Raw genomic sequence first — 14,902 nt, forward strand, 5'->3', positions numbered from 1 at the left:
TATACCCCCGGACCTGAGGGGGCCGTGGTTACAATTGACTGGTGCATAATTATCAGTTGAGGTTTCAGGTGAAATATAGGACAGATATTGAACTTGTAAAAGGTGGAATAGAGCAAATAATCAATAAGGATTCATCTTTTGTTGGTATATCAAGTTTTAAATATGAATTTAACACAAACAATTGACTACGAAACGCCAAATATGGTATGGTAATAGAAAAAGTCCTGAGTACATTCAGTTTGACTTTCCAAGTACACCTACCTTGGTGATCAAGTTACTTCAAGTATCTTGGGAAAGTTTCTTACATCTGAACTGCTTTAGCCAAATGGGTAAATAACTATGGTTGAAGATATAAATCGCACAATAACACTAAGTGTTATGCAGTCTAATACTTGATGTGAAAGGGATCACAACACAGTATCCTTTTTTCGTCTCCAGAAGACCAAAACATTGTGAAGAGTTATATTTTTTATTTAACCTTTTTTCTTACCATATCATTTTTTAGTTTTAGGGTTGTTGGCACAAAAAATGGAGAAGAGCCCCCTGCCAATCAATCTGCATTGACGCTTTGCGAGGGGTCCAACAATGATGTCACAGCAGACGATGATGACTTTACAGATATCAAGTCATCTTTCGAGAGTGGTGGAGCTAAATATGCAGTTGAGCAATCACAATTGCGACTGGGGCGCTGGAAAAGTGCCATGGTCAACATAGGCATCACAGGGAACAGTGGGGTTGGAAAATCCAGCTTTATAAATGCAGTCCGCGGTCTGGTATCACCGGATGAACAGGGCTGGGCAAAAGTGAATGTAGTTGAAGAAACAAAGATCCCCACGCCATATGAGTATCCCATGAGCCCAAATGTTAAGTTGTGGGATATGCCTGGCATAGGCACCAAGAATTTTACCCGAGAGAACTATCTGGAGAAAGTTAATTTTGACAAATATGATATTTTCATCATTGTATGCGCTGTTCGATTTACGGGGAATGATCTGTGGTTGGCACGAGATATTTGTTCAAGAGGAAAAAAGTTCATTTTTGTACGCGCAAAGGTTGGTCAAGATATTGAAAATGAAAGAAAGGTCTATACCCAAATTTCAAGACTTAACTTTCGGGAAGATATCGTTTTGAAGAAAATACGCGCTGACTGCCAAAAAAATCTGGCTGAGTTTGGTAAATGTCGGGTATTTTTGATTGACAATTTTGAGCCACATAGTTTCGATTTTGGTGAATTGGCAATGGAAATAATAAACATTACTCCCAGTGAAAAGCAAGAAGCGGTGACTATGTCCATGCCAACAATGACAGAAGGTGTTATTCAACAAAAAGTTCGGGAACTTCAGAAGCGGATCTGGCTGACCGCTATTCCAGCTGCCCTTGCTGACGCAGTATCCATTCCTAATATTTCCGCATCCTTGAATGAAAAATGTTTACTGAAAGAAGCAGAGTTTTATCGGGAACAGTTTGGACTAACTGATGAAGCACTTGCCAAAAACGCAGTGAAGATCGGCGTCACAAAAGAAAATTTTGTGCAAATGGCAAAGTTGCGCACAACAGCGTTTAAATACACTGGGAACATTGTGCCTCTGTTAAAAACCTTGGGCATTTTCAAGAAAGTGTCGATGAGTAAGGCATCAATAGTCCTCTGGCTAACCACAACTTTAGTTAATTGCGGAGTGTCATACACTCTTGCAGTAAGCTTCCTTAGGAAAGTTCTAGAAATGACTGCTGAAGATGCAAGAAGAGTGAACAACGAAATGACAAAACCCAGGCGCTAAAATGACTTCAAAGACCATGACACTCCCACATTTGCCTGAAATTATATGCTTTTGTGAGATTGGAGGGGGAAAAGGTTTATTTGTTGAGTACACTAACACACTAAAGTTAAACCATTTGCAGATGTGAGTAGGGACATTGACAAACACTAAAGTTTGTACAGAAATGTATGTAAGCTCAAATATATTTACAAGCATTGAGCAGTGTATTTTTCTTTGTAATAATGATACAGTGACTACTTATAATCAGGATTGGCTGAACTATTTAGAAGTTACTCATGTTTGTGTATTGGAATCTGACAGTCCTGGTGCAATGCTAACTTGCTTAAGGTGAAGACTTACATTGAGTTTGTTATTTTGTCGAATTGTTGTTTTGTAACACTATTTGTAAATTTTGTGTTCAAAGCTTTAAGGGTATATTTTCAATGAAATCTGAAGATTTCTCTACCTTGATCTATATAGTAAAATCCTTGATACTTGTTTAAACCTTAAAACTTGTTTTTAAGCTCGCCTGAGCACAAAATGCTCAGGGTGAGCTATTGTGATAGGGTGATCGTCCGTCTTAGTCCTTCGTCCATCCATCCGTCTGTCGTCAACATTTTCCTTCAAACAACTTCCCCTCCTAAACCAATGGGACGATTTCAACAAAACTTTACAGGAATGCTCCTTGGGCAGTTCTCTTCCAGACCCCTTCAATAAAAGAGGTTCTGTGCAAATCTCTGGTTGTTTAAGGCAATCGAAGGGAAAAATCTTATTCTCAGAAATTGCTGGCCCTATTGCATATAATTTCACAAAGAAATGTTCCTAATGTGACATTGTATCAAAATCCTTCACCCCATGTTGAATTGTAAAAAAACATGTAATCCAAGGGAAGGGCTACTTTTCACTTTAATTTATACATGTTTGTCTATATGGAAAACTTTGAAAATATTCTCCTCAGAATCGGCTGTCCTGATTTTAATATAAGTTCACAGAAATGATCTTTGGATGACCCCCTATCAAAATTCTTCACCCATATGGATTCATAAGAAAACATGGCTGCCAAGGGCTGGGGCTTTTTTCAGTTTATGTCTGTATGGTAAACTTTGAAAATATTTACCTCAAAAATGATCCTTAGGACTCTCTATCAAAAGTCTTTATCCCATGTTGACTCATAAAAAAACCCATGGCTGCCAGGGAGTGGGGCTACTTTTCACTATAGTCTACAGCAGGGCCAGGGTTCGAATTTAACTTTGAGGAGCACTCGCAAAATTTTGCGAGTGCTTTTTGAGGCAACTCGCAAAATGAAAAATCAACTTGCAATTTTATCATTTGCTTTATTCCCTTATAATATTGTCTAATTAAAGTAGATGTATATTTACACCTAAGACATATTATGAATATTAAAAATATCAATCTTGAGTGACTCGACTACTAGAACTTGTTGATGGCTTATTCTTTTTTGGGGGTACAAATGACTCATCGGATGCTGGCCGCTTTTTTTGATAACAAATTGTTCACTTTGAAGGGTGGGTGGGTATAGTTACCCTCGCCATCGGGTAATACTCATACGGCAAGCACGCTGCAGATTTCATTAAGTCTATAGATAAGTATTAAAAACAATAACAGTATAAATTTAAAATGAATAAAAGCAACAGTAAATGTAGCGTGGATGCTTTGGACTATAAAATTTATCGATGTCTATTCACTTTGACAGTTGGGCGGATATTCAAAGGTTGATGGGTTTTACTTATAGTGCGCGAAAAAAAAAACCAATGGCTGTCATGGCGCAGGGTTATATGTACTTTCTACATATATATATATATATATATATATATATATATATATATATATATATGTCAGTATGGAACATTTGAAATTTTCTCCTCAGAATCTGCTAGCCTGATTTTAAAATAAATTTACAGAAATGTTCCTAAGGTGACTCTTTCAAATTCCTTCACCCCATGTTGATTCATGAAAAAACATGGCTGCCAGGGATGAAATACTTTTAACTACCATATACCAAATTCTTTCACCCCATTATTATTCATAAAAAACATGGCCCCCAGGGGCGGGGCTAGCCTTCCAAAGTTTACATGTCTATATGGAAATCTTTGAAAATCTTCTCTAAAGAAACCATTGGTCAGATTCAAAATATTTTTACAGAAATGTTCCATAGATGCCCTTTTTATCAAAAAAATATTTTTTTGTTTTATTTTTAGCTCACCTGAGCATGAAGTGCTCAAGGTGAGCTATTGTGATCACCCTGTGTCCGTCGTCCGTCGTCAACAATTTGACCGTTAACACTCTAGAGGTCACAATTTGGGCACTATCTTAATGAAACTTGGCCAGAATGTTACCCTCAATAAAATCTTTGATGAGTTTGATATTGGGTCATCTGAGGTTAAAAACTAGGTCACCAGGTCAAATTGAAGGAAAATCTTGTTAACACTCTAGAGGTCTCATTTATGACTGTATCTTCATGTAAGTTGGTCAGAATGTTTATATTAATAATCTTTAAGTCAAGTATAAATCTGGGTCATGTGCAGTCAAAAACTAGGTCACCAGGTCAAATCATAGGAAAAGCTTGTTAGCACTCTAGAGGTGACATTTATGACTGTATGTTCATGAAACTTAGTCAGAATGTTTATATTAATAAGCTCTAGGCCAAGTTAGAATCTGGGTCATGTGCGGTCCAAAACTAGGTCACCAGGTCAAATTAAAGGAAAAGCTTGTAAACACTCTAGAGGTCACATTTATAAAGGTTTCTTCATGAAAGTTGGTCAGAATGTTAAAATTAATTATCTCTAAGTTAAGTTTAAAACTAAGTCATAAGGTCATATCATAGGAAAAGCTTGTAAGCACTCTAGAGGTCACATTTATGACTGTATCATGGGGAATCTTGGTCAGAATGTTTATATTAGAATGCAGAATGCAGTCAAAAACTAGGTCACCAGGTCAAATTTAAGGAAAAGCTTGTTAACACTCTAGAGGTTACATTTATAAATGTTTCTTTATGAAAGTGGTCAGAATGTTTATATTAATAATCTCTAAGTCAAGTTTAAATCTGGGTCATGTGCGGTCAAAATCTAGGTCATAAGGTCAAAAAAAAGAAAAAAAAGCTTGTTTGCACTCTAGAGGTAACATTTATGACTGTGTGTCCATGAAACTTAGTCAGAATGTTTTTATTGATTAGCTCTAGGCCAAGTTTGAATCTGGGTCATGTACGGTCAAAAACTAGGCCACCAGGTCAAATAATAGGAAAAGTATTTTAACACTCTAGAGGCCACATTTATGACTATATGTTCATGTAACTTGATCAGAATGTTATTGTTGATGATCTTTATTGGATCAGGTGAGCGATTCAGGGCCTTCAGGGCCCTCTTGTTTATTAATTATTTCTATAATTATATTATTGTTTTACAATCATTGAAGATATCAACTCCAAACTTCATGAACTTATTCACAGTAACAATATGGTTTTTTGTGACAAGTTATATAGCTCCAACTAAATATTGAGTTGTGGCCCTTTGTAACTTTTTAAACAAATACATATGTTTTATGGTTTTATACGCCCGTTTATATAGTTCAATTACAGGGGCAGGCATTGGTGCAGGCTGAGTGCAGTATTTTGTCAAATCAATAACTTTAGAACCCTTTGCCCAATCATGACAAAATTTGGTCAGAATGTGTTTGAGCATAATACCTTGGGCAGGTTCGATAACAAGCCATATTGCTTTAGTCACTAGAGAGTTATCACTCTTGAATTATAAAAAATGATCTTAAACAGGTTCTTGTATGATCAATAACTTAAGAAGCATCTCCAAATTTAGTCAGAATGTGTATGGGCATAATATCTTTGACAAGTTTGATAACTAGTCAAATTGCTGGAGTCACCCAAGAGTTATTGTCCTTTAATCACAAAAATTATCTAAAATTGATCTTGTATGATCAATTACTTTAAAAGCCTTTTTCCAATCATCACCAAATTTGATCAGAATGGATATGAACATAATACCTTGAACAAGATAGATAACCAGCCATATCACTGTATTCACTCAAGTTTTATAGCCCTTTAATTACAGAAATTACCTAGGTCTGGTCCGATCATTCAATTTTGAAGCCTTTTTCAAAACAACACCAAATTTGGTCAGAATGGATATGGGCATAATATCTTGAACAAATAGATAACCAGCCATATCACTCTAGTCACTCAAGTTTTATCGCCCTTTAATTATAGAAATTACCTAAAATTGGTCTTGTTCGATCAATAACTTTAAAAGCCTTTTTCCACAATTTCTCAGACAAGTTCAATAAAGCATTTTGGCTTGAGTCATTTGAGAGGAATTGCCCTCTAATAATAGAAAATGTCTGATCATCACCAAATTTGGTCAGAATGAGCAAGGTACATTAAAATACATATATTATATACCGGACAAGTTCATTAACTAGCTGTATTACTTCAGTCACTCGAGAATTATTGCCCTTGAATTGTAGAAATTACCTTGAATAGGTCTTATATGATAATTAACTTTACAAGCATTTGTCCAATCATTACCAAATTTGGTCAGAATGCTTATTGGCATAATACCTCGGATGAGTTTAATAACTACCCAAATTGCTTTAGTCAACCAAGTTATTGGCCTATAATTATAGGAATGTCTAGAGCAGCATACATTCTTTACTAAGTTGAGCGATATAGGGCCATCTTGGCCCTCTTGTTTTAAACTGTTGTGAAATATTTTGAAACAGATGTATATTTACTAAATGTATAATTTGATTTTATACCATATCATTTACTTTAAATACTTGCTTCTCTTTACCATCATCATTAGAAATTGAAAATCCTGGAAATTTGTCATTGACTTTTTATATAATACAGAGCAATTTTTATATATTTATTTAAGATTTTAATATACAAATATTAATGTGATGGATAATATTTCTTTTTATGTGTAGATAATTTCCATAATGGTCACAAGCTAGGTTACTCTTCTGAACCTTTACTGTACCTCTGTCTGTGGAAACACTGCAGTTTTGGGATAACATTTAGATAATATTTGTTTTATAAATGTAATCAAACTTTACACTTTTATCAATGATACATAGATATATGCAACAGGGTTCTCCACCAACCATAACTATTTGATACAAAGGTACATGCTAGGTGGTTCTTCACCAACCATACCTATAAGATACATAGGTACATGTACATGCTAGAGGGTTCTCCATCAACCATACCTATATGATACAATAATACATGCTAGGGGGTTCTCCATCAACCATACCTATATGATACAATACTACATGCTAGGGGGTTCTCCATCAACCATAACTATTTGATACAAAGGTACATGCTAGGTGTTCTTCACCAACCGTACCTATAAGATACATAGGTACATGTACATGCTAGAGGGTTCTCCATCAACCATACCTATATGATACAATAATACATGCTAGGGGGTTCTCCATCAACCATACCTATTTGATGCATAGGTACATGCTAGGGGGTTCTCCAACAACCATACCTATATGATACATAGGTACATGCTAGAGGGTTCTCCATCAACCATACCTATATGATACAATGATACATGCTAGAGGGTTCTCCATCAACCATACCTATATGATACAATGATACATGCTAGAGGGTTCTCCATCAACCATACCTATATGATACAATGATACATGCTAGAGGGTTCTCCATCAACCATACCTACATCAAACATAGGTACATGCTAGGTTTTTTTCCACCAATCATACCTATATGATACAATGATACATGCCAGAGGGTTCTCCATCAACCATACCTATGTGATACAATGATACATGCTAGAGGGTTCTCCATCAACCATACCTATATGATACAATGATACATGCTAGAGGGTTCTCCATCAACCATACCTATATGATACAATGATACATGCTAGGGGGTTCTCCAACAACCATACCTATATGATACATAGGTACATGCTAGAGGGTTCTCCATCAACCATACCTACATCAAACATAGGTACATGCTAGGGGGTTCTCCATCAACCATACCTACATGAAACATAGGTACAGTTAGAGGGTTCTCCATCAACCACACCTATATGATACAATGATACATGCTAGAGGGTTCTCCATCAACCATACCTATATGATACAATGATACATGCTCGAGAGTTGTCCATCAACCATACCTATATGATACAATGATACATGCTAGGGGGTTCTCTATCAACCATACCTATTTGATACATGCTAGGGGGTTCTCCATCAACCATACATATATCATACATTGATACATGCTAGGGGGTCTCCACCAACCAAACCTATATGATACAATGATACATGCTAGTGTTTTTTTCCACCAACCATACCTATTTGATACATAGCTACATGCTAGGGGGTTCTCAACCAACCATTCCTATAAGATTCATTGATACATGCTAAGGTTTTTTTCACCAACCATACCTATTTGATATATAGGTACATGCCAGGGGGTTCTCCACAGACCATACCTATATGATACAATGATACATGCTAGGGTTTTTCCACCAATCATTCCTATATGATACATTGATACATGCTAGGGGGTTCTCCCTCAACCATACCTATATGATACATTGATACATGCTAGGGGGTTCTCCATCAACCATACATAAATGATACATAGGTACATGCTAGGGGGTTCTCCATCAACCATACCTATATGATACATAGGTACATGCTAGGGGGTTCTCCACCAACCATACCTATATGATACATAGGTACATGCTAGGGTTTTTTTCACCAATCATACCTATATGATACAATGATACACGCTAGGGGTTCTCCATCAACCATACCTATATTACGATACAATGATACATGCTAGGGGGTTCTCCATCAACCATACCTATTTGATACTTAGGTACATGCTAGGGGGTTCTCCACCAACCATACCTATATGATACAATCATACATGCTAGGGTTTTTTCCACCAACCTACCTATTCGATACATAGGTACATGCTAGGGGGTTCTCCACCAACCATACCTATATGATACAATGATACATGCTAGAGGGTTCTCCATCAACCATACCTATATGATACAATGATACATGCTAGAGGGTTCTCCATCAACCGTACCTATTTGATACATAGGTACATGCTAGGGGGTTCTCCACCAACCATACCTATATGATACAATGATACATGCTAGGGGGTTCTCCACCAACCATACCTATATGATACAATGATACATGCTAGAGGGTTCTCCATCAACCATACCTATATGATACAATGATACATGCTAGAGGGTTCTCCATCAACCATACCTATATGATACAATGATACATGCTAGAGGGTTCTCCATCAACCATACCTATATGATACAATGATACATGCTAGAGGGTTCTCCACCAACCATACCTATATGATACAATGATACATGCTAGAGGGTTCTCCATCAACCATACCTATATGATACAATGATACATGCTAGAGGGTTCTCCACCAACCGTAGCTATTTGATACATAGGTACATGCTAGGGGTTTTTCCACCAACCTTACCTATATGATACAATGATACATGCTAGAGGGTTCTCCATCAACCATACCTATATGATACAATGATACATGCTAGAGGGTTCTCCATCAACCATACCTATATGATACAATGATACATTCTAGGGGGTTCTCCATCAACCGTACCTATTTGATACATAGGTACATGCTAGGGGGTTCTCCATCAACCATACCTATTTGATACATAGGTACATGCTAGGGGGTTCTCCCCAACCATACCTATATGATACAATGATACATTCTAGGGGGTTCTCCATCAACCGTACCTATTTGATACATAGGTACATGCTAGGGGGTTCTCCACCAACCTTACCTATATGATACAATGATACATGCTAGGGGGTTCTCCATCAAGCATACAAAAATGATACATAGGTACATGAAAAGGTCGTTTCGATGATTTCTAGCTGAAGTTCGAATATTGGTCATCTGGGGTCAAAAACTAGGTCACAGAGCCTAAATATGGAAAAACCTAGGTCACTGAGCCCAAATATGGAATATAAGTATCTATCTTGTGTTTCCGGTACGGATCAAAAATCCGACCCGAGGGCACGCTCGTAAGCCGGTAACAAGGCGTGCCGAGTTACCAGTCACGCAGTGTGTCGGAGGGTTGGATTTTTCAATCCAGACAGGAAAAACATGATTTATATTTTTTTTTCATACCTGAATTTATGAATTTGTGGAAAAAATTGACGTAGAAAACGCACATTTCACCAAAAAGCGCGTGTGACGTGTACTGTGGTCATAAAGCGCAGTAATTTTAAATCACTATTGACGTCAAATCGTTCCTCTAAAAATCGCGCTTTTACGATTATTTATTATCAATTTTAATTAAAAGTATTGCATACTTATATTTTTGATTACGCTTTATTGAAATTGCATAATATACTTTTCATAAACCATACAATACAAGAAATAAGAAGTGGCGCGGTGTTGCGCGTGACTCATCTTACATGGGGGTCACATGACCGGAAACACACACATCAGGTATGCAAGAAAAACCTTGTTAACACTCTAGAGGTAACACTTTCAGTCCAAATATCCTGGAAATTTGTCAGAAATGTTGTTTCGTTGATTTCTATCTCAAGTTAGAATATGGGTCATCTGGGGTTAAAAAAAATAGGTCACAGAGCCCAAACATGGAAAAACCTTGTTAACACTCTAAAGGTAAAATTTTCAGTCCAAAGTAGTTGTTTTTATTTCTCTTTTTTCAAACATTTAATTAGTTGCTTTATTGCTTTTTGTTGTTTACATTTTCAACTGTTCATTTTCTTAAAAATGTTCACTATGATACATGTATTGCTTTATTCATTTATCCCTTTAAATAATTTAAAGTCTACTGACAGATGTCATAAACTACTAATAAGTCGCTGCCAGGCTACTGACAAGTCTTAGAAGGATCTGCTTATAGTAGACTTCTATAAAAGTTTTCTTCAAATCCTGACCCTTGTGTCAAATTTATCCCTGCCCAACTGTTTAGACCGTTTTACAGGTGAGCGATCTAGGGCAATCATGGCCCTCTTGTTTAAATAAAGCACCTACCAATGAAGATGGAAAATTAAAACATGTTAACAAAGAAATGCTAAGAAAAACAATTGAACAAACAAAAACTTCACCGAAGATTTTTATATAAATTGTAGTGTGCAAGCCGATGGCGAGGGTATATAAGCTTCTGTAAGATTGTAACCAAAAAGCCCATCCAAATTAATGCTGTTGTTGTTACTATACTTGTGTTATGTGTTATATTATTTGAAGATAGAAATCTATTTAAGGCCTTAAATCATTCAATTTTGTGTTCGTTGTGTTTTCATATTTCCCTGGCGATTTCTTAGGTCGTTATTGGTGTAGCTCCAATAGGCACAGTGTAGCTGGCCCTACACTTCCTTTTCAAAAATCAACAAATATAACGTCCAAGTCTGAAATAAAAACTGGTGGTCAGTGAGGGTGTGAAGGCTATTTTAACAGTTAATAACAGTCTAGGGTAACTGATCATATTCTTCTCACATAAGTGAAGTGCCCTATTAAGGAAGATGATCAAACATATTTAGTTGCATTATAAAGATACTATTGAGGACTGGAAAGACTCCAGATATAGATCAATACACATAATTTACATCTAGAATAAAATAGATCAATACACATAATTTACATCTAGAATAAAAGCAAATCATTGGGGAGCATGCCCCCCGGACCCCCAAACCAATTTGGCCTTTACAATCAAATAGTTCAAGCTACATCCCTGGTGTTTATCAATTGCTTGACTGTAGTTTAGTTTAAACATACCTTATTCAACATATAAGTCAAACATTGCAACACTGTATGTCATACTATCATATACATGATATATAAAAACAGTTTAAAACAAAAGTGGAGCTTATAATGTTTTGCTTTGCTTACATGCACTTACAAGATTGCACACTTTTTAAAAGAACATTATACGAATGTATGAATAAGTATTAAAAAAACTTTGATTAATTCATTGAGACATCGACCCTCCTGTAGGCTAAGTCAATGATTGTTAACACTCTAGTGGTCACATTTTTGCCTCAATTGTCACAAATTTTGGTCAGGATGTTTGACGTAGTAATTACTCGGATGAGTTCGAATATGGATCATCTGGGGTCAAAAACTAGGTCACAGAGCCCAAATATGTAAAAACCTTGTTAACACTCTAAAGGTAAAATTTTCAGTCCAAAGTAGTTGTTTTTATTTCTCTTTTTTCAAACATTTAATTAGTTGCTTTATTGCTTTTTGTTGTTTACATTTTCAACTGTTCATTTTCTTAAAAATGTTCACTATGATACATGTATTGCTTTATTCATTTATCCCTTTAAATAATTTAAAGTCTACTGACAGATGTCATAAACTACTAATAAGTCGCTGCCAGGCTACTGACAAGTCTTAGAAGGATCTGCTTATAGTAGACTTCTATAAAAGTTTTCTTCAAATCCTGACCCTTGTGTCAAATTTATCCCTGCCCAACTGTTTAGACCGTTTTACAGGTGAGCGATCTAGGGCAATCATGGCCCTCTTGTTTAAATAAAGCACCTACCAATGAAGATGGAAAATTAAAACATGTTAACAAAGAAATGCTAAGAAAAACAATTGAACAAACAAAAACTTCACCGAAGATTTTTATATAAATTGTAGTGTGCAAGCCGATGGCGAGGGTATATAAGCTTCTGTAAGATTGTAACCAAAAAGCCCATCCAAATTAATGCTGTTGTTGTTACTATACTTGTGTTATGTGTTATATTATTTGAAGATAGAAATCTATTTAAGGCCTTAAATCATTCAATTTTGTGTTCGTTGTGTTTTCATATTTCCCTGGCGATTTCTTAGGTCGTTATTGGTGTAGCTCCAATAGGCACAGTGTAGCTGGCCCTACACTTCCTTTTCAAAAATCAACAAATATAACGTCCAAGTCTGAAATAAAAACTGGTGGTCAGTGAGGGTGTGAAGGCTATTTTAACAGTTAATAACAGTCTAGGGTAACTGATCATATTCTTCTCACATAAGTGAAGTGCCCTATTAAGGAAGATGATCAAACATATTTAGTTGCATTATAAAGATACTATTGAGGACTGGAAAGACTCCAGATATAGATCAATACACATAATTTACATCTAGAATAAAATAGATCAATACACATAATTTACATCTAGAATAAAAGCAAATCATTGGGGAGCATGCCCCCCGGACCCCCAAACCAATTTGGCCTTTACAATCAAATAGTTCAAGCTACATCCCTGGTGTTTATCAATTGCTTGACTGTAGTTTAGTTTAAACATACCTTATTCAACATATAAGTCAAACATTGCAACACTGTATGTCATACTATCATATACATGATATATAAAAACAGTTTAAAACAAAAGTGGAGCTTATAATGTTTTGCTTTGCTTACATGCACTTACAAGATTGCACACTTTTTAAAAGAACATTATACGAATGTATGAATAAGTATTAAAAAAACTTTGATTAATTCATTGAGACATCGACCCTCCTGTAGGCTAAGTCAATGATTGTTAACACTCTAGTGGTCACATTTTTGCCTCAATTGTCACAAATTTTGGTCAGGATGTTTGACGTAGTAATTACTCGGATGAGTTCGAATATGGATCATCTGGGGTCAAAAACTAGGTCACAGAGCCCAAATATGTAAAAACGTTGTTAACACTCTAGAGGTAAAATTTTCAGCCCAAATATCCTGGAAATTTGTAGGTTATGTCTGAAAACAAGAGTTCAAGATGACCCTAAACCTCTCACCTGATTAAAATAACCAACAAGTCAGTGGGTGTTACTGCTTTCTAAGGAAGTAAGAGGTTACCAAGTAATTTGAGGGTTAAAAAGGAAAAGGAGGCTGGTCCTTTTAAATGGAAATCATAATGGTATTTCTAATACAAGAGGCCCAAAAGGGCCTATGCTCTACTGGCATGGCTCTTGTGGTCATTTTTAATCCAGAGCATGTATGTTTGGGTAAAAGGTAACAGACATAAAGTTCACATTTTGTGTTTGGGTTACCTGAAAACGTTGCACGTTCAACATCTGAGCCCATAAAGTATTGTTAGCAGATTAGTTGCATGAACTATTTTTACATGTGCCAAGTAAAAGTCATCTGACAAAAAAAATGCTTTCAAAAATGAACTCATAAAAATTTATGTAGTTTTAAAAAATTAAAAAAAGTTGGTCAAAAGGTCAAAGTCAAGGGCATCCGAGGACAACATTGATCAATTTGAACAAACATTCACAAGCAATTGTGCTGAGATGGATGCAAAAACACACAAAAAAGATTTTCAAACTTATCCCAATTTAATTTTACCAAACCTGTGAACCCTGGGTGCGGCGAGTAATGACCCCAGGTGTATAACTTGAACAAACATTCACAACCAATTTTGTTAAGATGAATGTGCAAACTACAGAGACTAAGTGCTAGCAAAAAATGGGCTTTCAACAAGAACAGGGCAGAGTAATTCACAAAATCAGCTGCAGTACAAAAAGCAAATTATCTCCCTTAGTCATAGACTTGAATTTACATGTACATGTAAACTTGGCTAAAAATAGAATTCGCTCATGCAGACCTGAATGTCTAAAAATAAGTTAACTAAAATAGCGTTTCTTTAATTTAAAACTTTCAAGGCCCATAATCTAGGCATGCATAGACGGATATGGCTTGTTTTCGAAAGGAACCATGGAAGCTCTAATTGACCTCTAAATACTGTACAAGTTTCATCGAGATACAATCAAAACTGAAGACTGTATCGCGTTAACAAGAAATTGTTTACAAGAAATTGATTACAGACACACGGACGCACAGACGGTCATACTATGTACATATTATCATCGCATAAGCTCTTCTGGCCTTTGACTTGCAGACCAGGGGCTGTATTCAATAAGCAACTTAGATTGAGCTTAAATTTAAGATCAGAAACTAAGTGTTTTGATAAGCCTGTATATTTAGCTGACCAATAGGCTGAATGGAATCACTGAGACATGTCTAAGGATAAGATCAATATTGAATACTGGCCCGGTTTTTATATTGTTCTGAGAGTGAATACACGCTCAACATCTCTAAGCCTTGAGATCTTACACT

The 14,902-nt window shown here is 36.0% G+C and overlaps 1 protein-coding gene across 3 annotated transcripts in view; it reads left to right on the forward strand.

The window, feature by feature from the left end:
• Positions 1-12,612, forward strand: part of LOC128237241 (T-cell-specific guanine nucleotide triphosphate-binding protein 2-like) — a 34,720-nt gene extending 22,108 nt beyond the window's left edge. For 2 of the 3 annotated variants that reach the window (XM_052952589.1, XM_052952590.1), the window contains one exon: positions 506-12,612. In XM_052952589.1, coding sequence (XP_052808549.1) covers positions 506-1,778 — 1,273 coding nt within the window. In that variant the 3' untranslated portion in view covers positions 1,779-12,612. The remainder of the gene's footprint in view (positions 1-505) is intronic. The other variant, XM_052952591.1, reaches the window with a different exon arrangement.
• Positions 12,613-14,902: the final 2,290 nt, after the last annotated feature.

Source organism: Mya arenaria, chromosome 6 (genome assembly GCF_026914265.1).
Source record: "Mya arenaria isolate MELC-2E11 chromosome 6, ASM2691426v1".
NCBI lineage: Eukaryota > Metazoa > Mollusca > Bivalvia > Myida > Myidae > Mya > Mya arenaria.